At 43.5% G+C, this 15,537-nt stretch overlaps 1 protein-coding gene across 3 annotated transcripts in view; it reads left to right on the top strand.

Annotated features, from left to right (window-relative positions):
* The window catches only part of CEMIP (cell migration inducing hyaluronidase 1), a 116,630-nt gene that overhangs the window by 85,622 nt on the left and 15,471 nt on the right, over positions 1 to 15,537 (top strand). For all 3 annotated transcript variants that reach the window (XM_052806975.1, XM_052806974.1, XM_052806973.1), the window contains exons 14-20: positions 5,015 to 5,214; positions 8,473 to 8,548; positions 9,404 to 9,532; positions 10,249 to 10,334; positions 13,089 to 13,220; positions 15,175 to 15,210; positions 15,302 to 15,457. In XM_052806975.1, the coding sequence (XP_052662935.1) occupies positions 5,015 to 5,214; positions 8,473 to 8,548; positions 9,404 to 9,532; positions 10,249 to 10,334; positions 13,089 to 13,220; positions 15,175 to 15,210; positions 15,302 to 15,457 (815 nt within the window). The remainder of the gene's footprint in view (positions 1 to 5,014; positions 5,215 to 8,472; positions 8,549 to 9,403; positions 9,533 to 10,248; positions 10,335 to 13,088; positions 13,221 to 15,174; positions 15,211 to 15,301; positions 15,458 to 15,537) is intronic.

Below are 15,537 nucleotides of genomic sequence, written 5' to 3' on the forward strand. Positions count from 1 at the left end.
TAAAAGTGGCAACATTGGAAGGGAAAGTCACAGACATAATTAAAATGCACAGAAGTTGAAGAGAGGGCATTGAAATTACAGCTCCAGAAGCAGACCAGCTTTTATTTGCTATTTATGAATGCGAGGCTTTGGTTTTGACCTCTATCCTTCTAAGTTTGTAACATGATCCTAAAAATGTACCAAGTGAACACGGCTTCTGAAGAAAAAAGACATTCTACTATATAAATTAGATGAGGCATTCAGGGTCATATGGCATCTTCCCAATTCGAAGTCGGCAGTACAGGGGCTCAGCTCAGTATACGATTAATGTGGAGAGTGGCAGGGCAGCATTGCGGGATTTGTTTGTCACACCATCATGGGCTGTTACCAATGGCACCATAAACACATTCTCTGGCTGCACAGAGGTTGCACAGCTGTTGACAAGCTGCAGACCAACTGAAGCCCTGCTTCTGGATCTAATATGAGGTCTTCATTCCCTATTGATTAATACTTGCCAAACCAAATACCCAGAGCCTGGCATTTTTCTTACTGGTCAGACGCATGGGCTCATAGAGAGCATTTGGAAATAGTTCTGTCTCTTGTGCTTTCTCCAAGTGACGAATGTGCCCTGGAGGATCCATGGCATAGGGATCCATGTGCTCAGGGTTTTCCAGCCAAGATGGCATGATGAAATTTAGACAGGCTGATGTAGCTGATGAAAGCAGCTTGATTCTCTTGCTGTTACTCAACAGCCACAATTCCCTAAATGACCATGCTTTGCCTCCATGACAAGACACCCAAAAGAAATCTTAGAATTTAGGACATATAATCTGAAATGTTAGTCAAGAATTTAATTCCTGTTGATTATAGTTTATCAAAATGTGTGAATACTAAACTCTACTCATACTAAACTCTACTCATAATACTTTACCTGGTTTTTATTTTAACCGTATAATTACTGCTGACAACTGAAAAGAAAGCCCCAGTGAAATAAAACAATCTGACCAAGTTTGTCCCATTGCATCACAGAAGGCGTGCTCCAAAGTTTGAATCACTTAAATGTTGTTTCATTGCTCTGTGATAGACATCTGCGGTCAGCAGCTCCATGCCTTGATTCATCAGGTGATCCCACCACAATCTCCTCATCTGCTTTCTGACTCTATTTTCCTTCCTTTCCTCTTCCTTCTGCCCCAGATATATTCACAGAGATCCACATGGATCTCTGGTGATTATGATAGTTATTCTACACATTTCCTTGTTGCCTGTTATCTTCTTACTTGGGCAGCACTGCCTGTTTCTACATGCGTGATCACCATTTGTGCAAACAGCGATGAGCTCTGTCTTTCCCCAGGTAACATTCATTCCCTCTGAGATTAGGTAGATCCAAAGCATACTTTGCTGAGGGAAAATTTGCCTTGATGATGTGCACAAACCACACTTTGCAAATTGCCATACAACAAATCTAGCTGGGCTATTAAACCTCTGCATAGTACAGCACTTAATGATGTCTTTAACATTAAGCCATTGATTTCAGAGGGGCTTCTTGCATGACTGTGGTTGAGTACCTGTGTGTCATGGTTTAACCCCAGCCAGCAACTAAGCACCACGCAGCCGCTCACTCACTTCCCCCACCCACCCAGTAGGATGGGGGAGAAAATCGGGAAAAGAAGTAAAACTCATGGGTTGAGATAAGAAGTGTTTAATAGAACAGAAAAGAGGAAACTAATAATGATAATGATAACACTAATAAAATGGAAACAGTAATAATAAAAGGATTGGAATATACAAATGATGCACAGTGCAATTGCTCACCACCCACTGATCAACGCCCAGTTAGCCCCCGAGCAGCAATCCCTTCCCGCTCCCACTCCCCCCAGTTCCTATACTAGGTGTGACGTCACATGGTATGGAATACCCCGTTGGCCAGTTTGGGTCAGCTACCCTGGCTGTCTCCTGTGCCAACTTCTTGTGCCCCTCCAGCTTTCTTGCTGGCTGGGCATGAGAAGCTGAAAAATCCTTGACTTTAGACTAAACATTACTTAGCAACAACTGAAAACATCGGTGTTATCAACATTCTTCTCATACCTAACTGAAAAACATAGCACTATACCAGCTACTAGGAAGACAATTAACTCTATCCCAGCTGAAACCAGGACACTGTGCAAATGCTTTAACAAATGGGAGAGGGGCATCAGTTATTTTTAACTGTCACTAAAGCAGGCCGGTAACTTACATATAGGCTTCCCTACTTGCTCTGCTATCACTTTTCTCATGTCACTTCAGAGATACTCATACTAAAAACACTAAGAGAAAAGAGTGTCCAGTCATTCCTGATGATAGAAATGTTTTTCTGTGTGACTGTACCATGTGCTAAAAGTCACTATCTCAACATTAGCTTACTTCCATTGATGGGCTGTTCTACACTTATTTGCAAATCCATATTCACTGGAAGGCATGGAGGGTTCTTCTGGAAACAGATCTGTAGAAATTCTCTTCTCATGATAATTATTGTTTAAAAATGCAATAATTACCCGATGTTTTGCTTAATATATTGGCCATAAAACCACCTAGTTACGCCACTGCTATCCCAGAGATGGAACTTTGCTCTGATTCCCACTCTCTCCACTGGATCTCAGTGTGAGAGCTAAAATAGAAACAGCAATTGGGGAGGGAAATTAAATGGAGGTCAGTAAACGGTCTGGCAGAATCCAAGGCAGAGCTGTACTTCATGGAATAAGAGGTTGTGCTATCTAACTGCTTCAGTCGTATCTGCTTTTACTAATCCAGCTATACTACACAGCAATTGTTTTACCATGAAGGGCATTATCTGGCCATAAATTACTCATGGTTAAGGTAAGATTATGGGCTATTAGGAAGTTCTTAATCAAATAAAAAATTAAATCCATTGGAAAAGTGATTTTGGAACAAGCATCTCATTTGCTATCCAAGCATCTCAGTACTGGGCTTGTGCATGAAAACACCCACAGGAAAACTAAGTCAGAGCTGACTGAGAGATGAAATACGGGAAAAGTAATTAATCAAATGGAGGGTGACAAATGCATTAGGGACCAGGTCCCTGGCTGATAACTCCATGTTGTTCTGTGGGGTTTCAGGGATGAGTTAGGAGAACAACAGGCGTTTGCTGGCTCTGAGCTCCTCTGCCAGTGCACACACCTCTTTCTGCTTCACTCCCCGCTCACCATACCGGGAGATGCGTTCCCCTGCGATGTTACTCCCCGTGCATGGAGGTGGGCTTTGCCGCAGCTGAAGTCTGGTCACTACAGGTTTTCTTGTCCCAGTCCTGGTGCAGTGCTGTGCTGGCTGGAAAGATAAATGGCTATACAAAGTGGCTAACATTTCTCTAGGGAAACCGTTTCCATCATCTAAATGTCGCAGCACTGTTACTTCTGTGTCTTTCCAGTATTACTGTTGTGTGAGAGAAAGCTAATAGATTTTGGTGGCAGTTTCTGTGCCATTCTGACATCTCTGTGGTTAAAAGACTTCCTCTGCTTGTTGGAAAACTTCTTCTGAAGATAGCTCACTCTCCTGAAATGTTCTTCTACCCTGTAAACCTTTACCATTACAAGGCTGGGACAGATCATTCTTCCTAGAGGGGACAGTTCAGTCTAGTACGTAGGTTTTTACACCTAAATAAAGAAGCCTAAACCTTGCAAAAGCTATAATCTAATTAGATCAGGGAAGTTAGCAGTAAATTTCAGTGAGGTAGCTTAAAGGAATGCACCATTTTGCAGGTCATTTTAGCTGTGTTTAATTTACTGTGATGACTCCAGTTCAGAGATTTACACTGGAGCATGGATGATACATAATAGATGTGTGTGCAGATGTAAGCTTGTAATAGATTTGGCAAGCAAAGTGTTCTTTCTTATGTGAAAACGTATTTGTAATCATTTCAACACTAGTCCTGGGATTTTATTTTAAATTGGTGCTCCTTGCCTTGAGAATGAGGCATGAAGGTGACAGAGTGTCAGGCCTGTTTACAAAAGTAATTCAGGCACTTGGGCACCCAGGTCTCTCAATGACACCAAAAAGCATAGGTCTTCTATCCAGTTTAATATTGCCTTTTGCCCCTTGGTAGTTGCTGTTTCATCAGAAGCATTTGTAAAAACACATTGGTGTCAGGCTAACCTTTGCCAGGAAGGTTTCCCAAGTCCAAGGTTGTTGATAGGTGATGGCTGATGGGAAGAGCAAGGAGAGAGCCCAGGAGAGCCAGCACTTCACCTGGCCAATGGAGACCTGAAATCAATTTTCCATATCCCAGACATATCCACTAACAACTGACTTCCTGGGGACGGTATGTCCAAGGGCTGTTGCTTCCCAGCCAGTCCTAGCCTTAGGCTTCAAATTCACATATCTGCTCCTGAAAATGTTTTCTCAGATCTTTCAGCGGTGTGATGGGTATTGTTCTATCCAACACAACGGTGTCCCGATGTTAACAACATTCAAACCAAAACCAGAACAGCACTGATTAATACCAGCTGATTTGTCTCAGGGTCAAGTAAAGCTTCTGTCAACAACTTGGAAAAAAGGATCAGGTCAAACCTAAAACAAGCCAGCCTGTCTGGAAAACAACTTGCCGCCTCTTTGTTAGCCTGAAAAAATATTTTTTCAGCTCAGCTGCATTTTTCAGATGCATTTTGTGTAGCTGCTCATGTAACTCCACGTGAAGATGAATGAGCCCAGATGTGATTTGAACATCTAACATTCTCCATTCATCCCCCACCCCGTGTTTTTTCCAGCCTCATGCTAAGACAGTCTTTGATTTCACAAGCCAACAAAAGAAAGGAATGAGCATTTCCTAGGTGATGACAAATTCTAATTAAATTTAAGTGTTGGCATTATTGCTTAGACTATAAGCTCTTAAGAGCAGAGAGTGATTTTAGTTTTGGTTTTGCTTATACACCCTGAGTTCAAGAGGGTACTGAGGTTCCTACGTGCCGTTGCTTTAAAGTTTCTTCTTATTATACAGTGGCTGAAGCATGAAATCTGACCACTGACCTTAGTTTTGTACATGCAGGTGAAGGATGTTGTGGGTTATGACGCACTGGGCCATTGCTTCTTTACGGAGGATGGACCAGAAGAACGCAACACATTTGATCACTGCCTTGGACTGCTTGTTAAACCTAGCACTCTGCTCCCCTCTGACCGGGACAGCAGGATGTGCAAGCTGATCACGGAGGGTGCTTACCCCGGGTACATCCCTAAACCCAGGCAGGACTGCAGGTGAGTGGGAGCCTTCCTTTTCTTCTTTCTTTTCTTTGCCATAAGAGATAGCATTACGTGTATATGACAATGTAGTCATCTGCAGAGGTCTGGGCTGCATGCCCCAAAGGTTGGGAGAGCAGTCTCCTTGGGATCTTTATACCTGCCTACACACCTAGGGTGTAATTTTCATTTTTAGCATAAAGTCAATAGAGGTGCTTCCTACCTCAGATATTGAAAATCTCTCTTTCAAAGTACACAGTGATACCGTGTGCTTTATGGAGTCTTGATCCCAATGGCTCAGCAAAATGTTGCTGAGTTCAGAATGAACTGTGTTCTGACATTCATGCTCATCTCAAATGGTAGCTGATTTTGAAAATACTCCCATTAATTCAGAAGTCATTATTTGTGAAGAACAGATACTGTTTAATGATATGGCATTGGCGTTATGCGTTCATTTGGCACAGTCTGCCCAAACTGTGGAGTGAAACCAAAATGATATAATAAATGCAGTTTAGCACAGAATTAGAAGTTGACAATAAAAGATCAAAGACTGTATACACCCATTGGATTTCTAATCGTCTGTCCATACATGAGCTCAGGAAAACATTTCCATGAGCACTTCTCAAAACTTCTATTTATTTGCCACAAATACTGTATTAAACTTGAAAAATGCTGAATGCCTTTCATCTCCCTTTTTGTAAGATCCTTTCCTCTAAGTGTCCTTGCAGATCTGCCAACTGAGGTTTAGATGTGGATTATAAAAGCATTTGCAGTAAGAAGGGATTTTACAAGTTCTTTTTGCAGTTCTGTTGCCTTGCAGAAAAAGATCAGGTGAAGTATAGAAGAAACACAACCGGCTTGGCCACACAGTTAAGCGTTAGAATTTTTTCTTAGAGGAATTCATGGGTTCTTCATTAGCAGTAATTTTTAAGCACAGGTTAGAGAAATGCCAGTCACAAATACTGCGGTTGTAGTTGACCCTGTCATAAGGCAAGGTATGGGCTCACTGAGCTCCTGAAGGCCATTCTAGCCCTTCTTTCCATGCTTTTCCAGCTGTTTTTCTGCCCCAAAATCAAGGTGCACAATCTAGGAATATGATTTCATTGCTCATTACTGGCTGTTCAGGGAACTTACTCATTTTGATGCCTATCAGGCAGCTAATTAGCTTTCTTTTTCTTTCCCCATCCCCTTGACTCTTCTTGAGAGAGTACTAAACTCTTAAAGTAAACCCAGTGTGCTTAACAGCTAGGCAAGCAGATCCCCATCTGTAGTCCAGGGAGCATAGCAAGTGGTCTGGAGCCAATCTGTAGAACCACATTGTTTTCAGAGTGTTTTCCATCAAAAGCTGGACATCAAGCTTGCCTTTAAGAGTTTAAAATTGATTGTGGATCATCCTGAGGACAAGACTCCTGTGCAAGAGAATGGGAGGTCTTCCTGGTGAAGATTTGTCTTGAGATCACAGAGCGTTGGTGCTGTGTTCAAGCTGCTGGGAGATAGGAACACTTCTGCCTGTAGTCCAGATTTTTCTCCAGGAATGTATTCTGATGGGAGGGGCAGAATTCTACACTAAAAAACTGCTGAATTTCTGACTCACAAAAAGTCAATGAGAAAGTTTCTGGAGCCAGACTTCCATCCTGAAAATGAGACAGTTAGAAGCTGATTGATGCCTAGCAGCTAAAAATCTTCAGGGGTTTTCTTTGAATCTGCTGAGACTGTATCGGTATCAACCATTCTGTCCTCACAACAAACTGGGGTTTTGTCCAAAGAAACGTATTTTTAGCTTTTTAGTTTGGCAAGGGAAAGAGATGAATTCATGCAATGCTCTTTTTCACATCTGTGTTTGTTTATAAATTACACTTAATGTCTCCATTCATAAAACAAGAGTTAATCAGACATTGTGATCATTTTCCACTGATAATCCATTTAATAGTCAGAGGGACATATTCTGTGTCATTTTGAAGACTGTTACATGAAAAAGCACTAGGAATGATAGGTGGACGTCTAATGAAAATGTCCTACGGTACTTTGATCTGCCATGTCTTCCTTTATAAAAGAATTCAAGGTCTGATCAGAAGATATCTTGTTTTGCAATGGGCTCATCCAGCCCGCAAATGCATGAGTACACTGACACTACCCCGTGGGGCAGTGGTCAAGGCACCCAGCAGAGGGACGAGGGATGAGCACCGGCTGTGGCCCCGTTGGCTTGGAAGAGGCAGGCAGGCAGCCGCTGACAGAAATTAAGACAAGAGGATTGTGCCAAACGACACAGTAACCTGCCCAATCCACATGGCTCTGAGGAATGGGATTGGGCTGAAAGACAGGTCACTGTGGAAATACAATGTCCTTGCCCTTGCCTATGCAGCAGGAGGTAGTCTACAAATAATCTCAAATTGTTCCTTTCTAGGCCAGACCTATGCCCAAAACAGAAAAAATTTGCTAAATTTTCTTGATAAAGTCGCACAAACAGAACTTCATCCGAGGTCAGCGAAATCATTTGGCCTAAAGCCCCCGTGAAGTCCTTCATAGCAAGATTAAAATAGACATAAGGGTTCCACAGGTTCATCCCCTGCAGAAGGGCGACTCTCTCCCAGCAAATTTAGGGAGCCAGTCTGCTGGTTGTAACTGCTGGATGTTTTCCTCCCAGAGTTCATGTTCCTGTTGGTTAATGAATGCTGTCTGTCACAGGATGGACAGGGATGGATCGATCTTTCCTCCGTGATGGGAATCTTTCAATTACGAGTCTTTTATGTGCATTAGACAAACGGAGTCCTTTTGTCCCAAAACAAATGCATAGGAGGGTGGGAGCAAATAAAGTTAATGAATCACAGCAGCTCTTGGAAAAGGCAGGTACTGGGGTACACTTGGAAAGCCCTTAAGAGGGAATTCGTTGGGTCCCTTGATTAAATGAGTCTCTAATGAACCTGAGGGCTTATTTGGGGGCAAAGTTCTTTTCTGTGACTTGTGCAACAACATATTTACCTTATCATAAAACATGATTGACATCTGACAGCTTCATAGCAGGCTTGGAATTGCAGTCGAAATTCCTCATTTAATACTTGGGGTTTTAAAAGATAAGGCCATGCTCTCTGTCAAACCGCAGAGGACACATGTGGTATGAGAAGAGAAAGAAAAAACCAACATTCCCTTTGCCCCCTAGGCAACTCCCCTTATCTGAGGGGTTATCGGCCCTGCCTGTACTGGGGGGAGTTGATCCGTGACTCTGGTGTGTGCTCAAAGTGTCATTTTCATGTTGTTATTTGTTTTCCTGACCTGCAGCGCCGTATCCACCTTCTGGATAGCCAACCCACACAACAACCTTATAAACTGTGCAGCTGCGGGATCTGAAGTGAGTGCAGAAGTTTCTTATTTGGTAACAACTCAGACGGGTTACAGCCCTGCAAGGCTGAGGCTCTTGCTGGAATAAAACCTGCTTCTGTCACACAGGCATTTTTGAAACTGCTCGATCGAGACATATATTAATGTGGCTAGTGCCACCAATAAAAAAAAAATGTTTTCCCTTCGGCTCCACTCTTCTTGTCACTTGCTGTTTCTAGAGCTGGATGGCTTTAACAAAAATTCCCAGCCTTTGCACAGTGTGCAGCCTGAATAAATTAAATAAATGTGACTGTGGAGTCCCAGTGAAGTCTTTGGCAATGATTCTGTTGATTGCAGTACAGTAATGGTGCTCTGAAATTTCAATCAGCACTAATGCTAATTCCACAGGAATTCTCGGTCACACCAGGAGCCTTTATTTTCCTACTAAGACAAACAAACAAGCAAACCAAGCCTTAAACAAAGAGATGTGGTCTTTCCAAAGCTTCTAAATCTAAGTACCTAGATTCGGGCTCCCAGATACATTTTTAGGCAACTAAATAAAAATGATCTGATTTTTAAGATCCGCATTTGCAGTGATAAGAGGACATCAGTGTATGTGTGTGTGTTATGGATTTCGAAAGTCTCACTTATAGTTTCAACGCAGATGTCAAAGCTTAACTTCAGACACCTTGAAGATGCGGGAGTGTGAATGTGAATGTGTGTGAAACTCTTTGCTGCATGTAGTTATACAGGTCAATGCTGCTAGCTGTGATTTGTTCTGAAATCTTCTGGCTTACGTCTTGTGGCTTTACTGATAAATTCTTGGGCTAATGTAGACCAGCAAGGGAGTTCAAGCAAAGTCTCAGGTGACCATTGTCTTTCTCAGGAAACAGGCTTTTGGTTTGTTCTGCACCACGTGCCGACAGGGCCCTCAGCGGGCATGTATTCCCCCGGCTACTCGGAGCACATGCCGATGGGGAAATTCTCCAACAACCGCGCACATTCCAACTACCGGGTGAGTCTGCACGCAACGGGAATGCTGCCCTCGAAAAAACCACCATCTTCTCACTCCAGCTCTTTGGGTCTGCAAGCTATTAAAGCCTGTGCTTTCTGTTTCACTAGAAGTTACCACAAGCTTGTTTGTGTCTGCAGATAAAGCAGCTTGCATGCTGGCGTGGGAGCGCTCAGAGTCAGCCAGCACCCGCTTCACTTGGCTCCTAGGTGTCCGGAGAGGCTCTTCCCTCTGCTCAGGCTGCTTCTCTGCTTCTGCACTCCTAAAACAGTGCCTCCAGGAGCATCTATTGGCAGCTTGTCTAATTACAGACCTCAACTGCCAGTGTTAGCCGTTAACTGAACAGCTTCTAGACGGATAAATATGGGCCGCTGTGTCTAATCGCCTTCTCTTTACTTATTTACCTTTAGCATGCCATGTTGTGGGGCTGTATGTTACTGCTACTGAGTGCTTTAGACTGCAGCAGGGTGTTTATGTGTATGGGGATACATGCATTTACAAGAGAGGTGCAGTTTCTGGAAATTTGTAGCAATTTGCGGGGGGTGTATGCAAGTCTGGATAGTCCTGGCAGCCCTCTGTTTCACATGCTTCTAACAGAAGCAGTTACTAGGATTGGTCGAGTGACTTTGGCTTAGAACAATTGGCGGTAGAGCCTGGAGATGGAAAGAACTGTAGAATATATACATATACTGTAATATTGCATTTCTCTTTTCTTTTAGGCTGGAATGATCATTGATAATGGTGTTAAAACCACTCCAGCCTCCGCCAAGGACAAAAGACCTATCCTGACACTGATTTCTGGGAGGTAAAGTGTTTTGCACAGTTTGGTTTGGAAAAGATTTCTCTAGAGCACTAACTGAAAGCTATGAAATTGCCCCCAAGGCAGCTGACAAGAATGATTGCAATGCCCTTTCGGGTGGCTCTTCTTGAGGAAAGGTCTTCACTTAGGTTCACCACCTTCTAACATGATCTTCTCCATTCCCCTTCCTAAGGGACCCCCAGAACCAATACCCTTCTGGTTTTGTCCTTGCTCTTTAGCTCTGAGCTGAGCTGGTGTGGGTGTTGCATCTGCTCTAGGGTGTTCCATGGACTTTTTTTTTTTTTAGATAAACAAGAAAATTAAATGCTGTCTGGTCAACAGCCCCACTGGGCAGCACTTGCTGCAAGAATTTCCCAGGAATAAGAAAGTAAAGTATTTCCTGGGAATGCTGTTGATTTTCTTCATTCTTTTAGGACCTGCTTGAACGGGGAGTGCTTATGTGATAGAGCTCATGCTTTGATTTCAAATTTTTATCTAGTTCCAAATCTGACACTGCAATAATCATTACAATTAAATACACAGAGCAACCCTTGATCCCTGCTGTGCACAGCCTCTGTGTAGCATAATGGAGTCATTTAGAAATACTGGAAACCTCTCTACAGAGCGTATATTTCCCCAAAGCTGACCCCAGCGAGGAGGCTGATGTAAGCAGAGGGCTTCTTGTGGGCAAAGTGTAATAGCACAAGGACCGCACGTGCACCCTTTTATCTCATTAGAGGTTGAGTCTGGCTCTTAACTTAGTTACCAACCCCAGGGAGAGAAAAGGACTTAAATATTCTCAAGTTTCATAGTTTTCTTTCCTGACAGACCAATTGCCTCCAGTTGCACCCAACCTGCGTTCCCCCACGACTGGGTTTCTTGACAGAAGAAACCCTGTAGGGAAAAGAAACCTGCTGAAATCCTCTGCTCAACAGGGGAGAATGACAATTTTTTCCTTTTCTCCTTTCCATTTCTGGGACGTGGGTTACCCACATTGCTGCAGTCAGGCACTGGGCAAGCATTGCGGGGGTGGGATCGGTCCTCCTCCCCAGGGGAACCCAGCCAGCAGCTCAGGTATCAGTTATCCTGTGATCCGCATCACCCCAGTGCCCTGCCTAGCAGCTGATGGTAAAAGATGTTCAAAAGTGAGTATTCTTTACATTATTTTAATGCTCAATTAATTGAAATGATTAATTCAATGATAAAAGTAACTGCTAAAAAATAACTTATTAAGAGCAGCCTGCTCTGCAAGTATCTCCAAATTGTCTTGGGAGCCCGATGCTGCTTTTCCATATAGCTGAACACGTGCCTTGGGCAACTGCCTGCTGCCACAGGCGCAGTAAGTGATTACAAAAGGCAATTTGTCCTTTGCCATACAAGGGCAGGAATGACCCCTGGAAGCCAACCAATTCATAATGCAGTCATGGTTGTGCTTGGGGATTACCCACCAGCACAGGCTGCAGCTCAGATTATTTATACTGTTTTCCACTTTTCATGTGTCAGGACTGAAAGACTGAATAAATTATTATAGCTGGACTGGCTGGGGCAAACTTTGAGGTAGGCTGGACAGTTACAGAGTCAGAGAGATTATTCTGCATTCAGTGACAGCGTTAGATGTCTGAGTCAAATTCTGTACCCTATAGTGTTCCTCCAGTTATACCTGGATGTGAATGAAACTGGAATCCGTCTCAAAATATCTGTATTTTACAATGTCTGGGGAATTCACAAGGGCTGATACTAAATCTCTCTCTGAAAGCAAATTCACAGTGATGAAGCTGCCAAAGCAATATTCATTTACTGGAACCCTATCAGTCTGATGCTCAGTTTTAGATTGATATGATGGCTTATTAAGCAAAGCAAAGTACTATTGAATATCTGTTAGCGATTTGACAGCTTGGCCTCGCTACCCATTGGTGAGGCATGAATTTTAATCTCTGGACCATCCGTTGCTGGCACTGAGTTGGATACTAATTTGTCAGGTTTTCTAAGCTGTGTAGTATGATGGAAGATGGTCCTTCAGCAGCAAAAGGGAGAGCTGTGCCTCAGGACTGGGTAAATGACAGCCGAGCTCAGCATCACTACAGTGAGCCAGATCCTCACTCAGATCCTGTGGCCCGAGCAGTGGCTGACAGGCAGCAGCTGAGGGCACACATTGCTGCACTTTCCACTTGTGTCTGCTTTTTTTCCTACATCAGGCCAGTATTTCGTCATACTTGAGACCTTGAGAGTTAATAAATCTTGTATGTGTGTCCTGGGTAATGTATAGTGGGAATAGTGAAGGACATGCTCTCAGGCCCTCTCCAAGATGTTTTAATTCCTTTCCACAGAAAGGAAAATTTGGCAGTGGTACTCATTGCCACAGTATAGCCAAGGTTAGGAGATAAGAATGCTCAAAAGGGAAAGCAAAAGGATATTTACCTAAATAACAGGAAAATGCTAAAGGATAACAGTAAGGGATTAAAAAATATGTCAGACTTTTGGGAGCAATAACAAACTTTCCATGCTTTCAGCAATATATCAGCAATACAATAATGGAAGGGTGAAAGGAAACTTGGAGCCGGTCTTTACAACCGCCTCGCCTGGACTGTCCTTCCCTTGGCAGTTGGGTCTGGCCATCGCTGCTTGACTAGACATGCTACGTGGATGGACTGTTGTCCCAAAGCTGTTCCTGAGTTACCAGAAACCAGATGTTTAGCGGGGCCGTGCACCGAGCAAGGCTACCTTCCCTCACCAACCTTTCTTCTCTCCTTCTGGTTACAGATACAGCCCACACAAGGATGCTGATCCTTTGAAGCCCAGGGAACCTGCAATAATTGAGCGCTTTATTGCCTACAAGAATCAGGATCATGGGGCCTGGCTGCGGGGTGGAGATGTGTGGCTGGACAACTGCCAGTGAGTTTTGCCTTATTTCAACTCTCGGAGTTCAGCCTGGTGTTTATGGCGAGCATAGATGTGGTTCAAACTATTTATATCACTTTGCACCTTTCATATGGCCAAGATTGAAATAAAGATGAAACGTTAAGTAAACACAGGCATTATTTTAAACAAACAAAACCTGCTTTGTCTGAACTGAAGATCCATCAGATTGTTTCTTTGTGGGATGCTGACCAGCATTCAAAAATGGTCACATACACACACAGAGACACACAAATGCAAATAACTAAAAATAAAAACTAATTTTTTACATGAAAAATGAGGTCCTTTGAAAAGAAAGCAGCAAAATCCACACCCTTCCTGGCTAAGCCTGGTCACAGATCAGTTTTATGTGGTTCACTGTTATGCTGAATAAGCGAGTACTGATGAAGCAGACATGAAACTATGCATCACAGCAGCAAGGGAGAGAGACTGGGCAAGTGTGTGTTGTGCTCTTTGAAGGCTGTTGCCTGCACTGGTCAGGACAGGTATTTGGTTTGCACTGGAAAACAGATGACCTTCTACAGTTTCTTTTGCTGAGCCAAGCTCTTGATACCAACTTCAATGAAGAAAGAGGAAAAGGAAAAAAGCTACTTCACAAGGCATATTGTGATAACCCTAGTAGGAATAGCTGTCACACCATTATCTGGTGTCCAATTCCTGGCCAGAGCTGCCTTACCTTCAAGTGACCCAAACCTCCTAAAGTGACCAGCGGTATAAGCTGGCTCTAGCAACTGGTCAGGTTGTCGAGAATGAGGCTGTAGCAGAACAGTCGGAAATGTAATATTGACTAATACAGTTCACGCTTCTTATGAAGTACCTAGCCCACTCCGTGGCCAGCAAGTGTTGTCTTCGCAGATCACACTCATGTCATTGAGACATTTACATTGCTTAGGGAGCAAATGCAGCATATGGAGGTTGCTAAAAGGCTGAGTACTTTACCAGTTTCCAGCAGCAAACCTATGAGTATATGTGAATTCGAGGAAGCAGACATCAAACTGTAATTGTCTTTATAGCCACAGTAATTTCCATTTCTATTGCTACAAAAAGACTTATGTATTACATTAACAAAACAAATGTTAATGTGGCATGCAGTATGTAAACTACGGTGTACGTTTATGGGGCTGGCGAAAGGCAAGGGGAGGCGATAGCGTGTGAAGGGCTGCCACCTACAGACACAAGCCGGAAAAAGCTGGGGTTTACTCTGCCGCGGCATCTCTGCGATCAGGGGTAGACGTATTAAGAGTGACACCGAGGTGAAGATACCATCAAGACTGACTCAAACTATCATATTAATTGTAGCCTTCCTATAAGCAGGAGTCATCAACCCACCGTTGTGACTGATCTCATCTAAAAGCTTGGAATTTCAGCAAAATGGAAAGACATTTTATTTTTTTTTTAATAAGGAAGATCTGATCTCTATCTTCCTGTTGATGAAAGAGAAGCCAAACTTCTCTGTTTTATAACAGTTCCCCTTGTAAAGCTATTTTATAGAAGCAGCATGTGATACATGAACACAGAGGAGCACAGAGGTGTGTGTAAGGCAAAGCACTATTAAATAATAAAAACTAGTTGGAGGGAGAGATAAGCATGATCTTTTTACCTAACAGTGAAAAAAGTGTGGTCATTAGACACAGGCAAAAAGCTTTATCAGACAAGTAAACTATGCCCAGTAATCACCAGCTCAATGTCAGCTTGGAGCAATCAGGTGCGTCTGCTGCTTCATGTGATCTGCATATACTGCACGATGTGCCAAAAGAGCTCTTCCAAAACTGGACAGGGAACAAACCTGGAAAAGCCTGAGCCCCCCATGAGCACTGCTCAGTAGTTAAATCCTGCTGTCCTCCACCTCACTGCTTTGGTTATTTTAGTTTGACATGATAAACCAAAGCAGAACCAAACCTCTTCTGAGGCACCTCTCTTCTCTTTGCAGGTTTGCTGACAATGGCATTGGCCTGACCTTGGCAAGGTAAGTGCAGCACAGGTTGTGCTGCAGCCTGGGGCACAGCTGGTGGGGATGGGTGTAAGCAGCCCCTTCACCTCCAGCCCTTCCCTTCTAGTGGTGGGACTTTCCCTCATGATGACGGCTCAAAGCAAGAAATCAAGAACAGCCTGTTTGTTGGTGAGAGTGGAAACCTGGGCACGGAGACAATAGACAATGAGATCTGGGGACCTGGAGGTCTGGATCACAGAGGAAGGACCCTGCCCATCGGCCCGTAAGTTCAGCTCAGCACATCAAAGCTCTCACCGATCCCACTCTCAGTGCAAACTCCACTGTGTGGTTTCTTCAGCGCCG

This window comes from Harpia harpyja, chromosome 14 (assembly GCF_026419915.1).
Source record: "Harpia harpyja isolate bHarHar1 chromosome 14, bHarHar1 primary haplotype, whole genome shotgun sequence".
NCBI lineage: Eukaryota > Metazoa > Chordata > Aves > Accipitriformes > Accipitridae > Harpia > Harpia harpyja.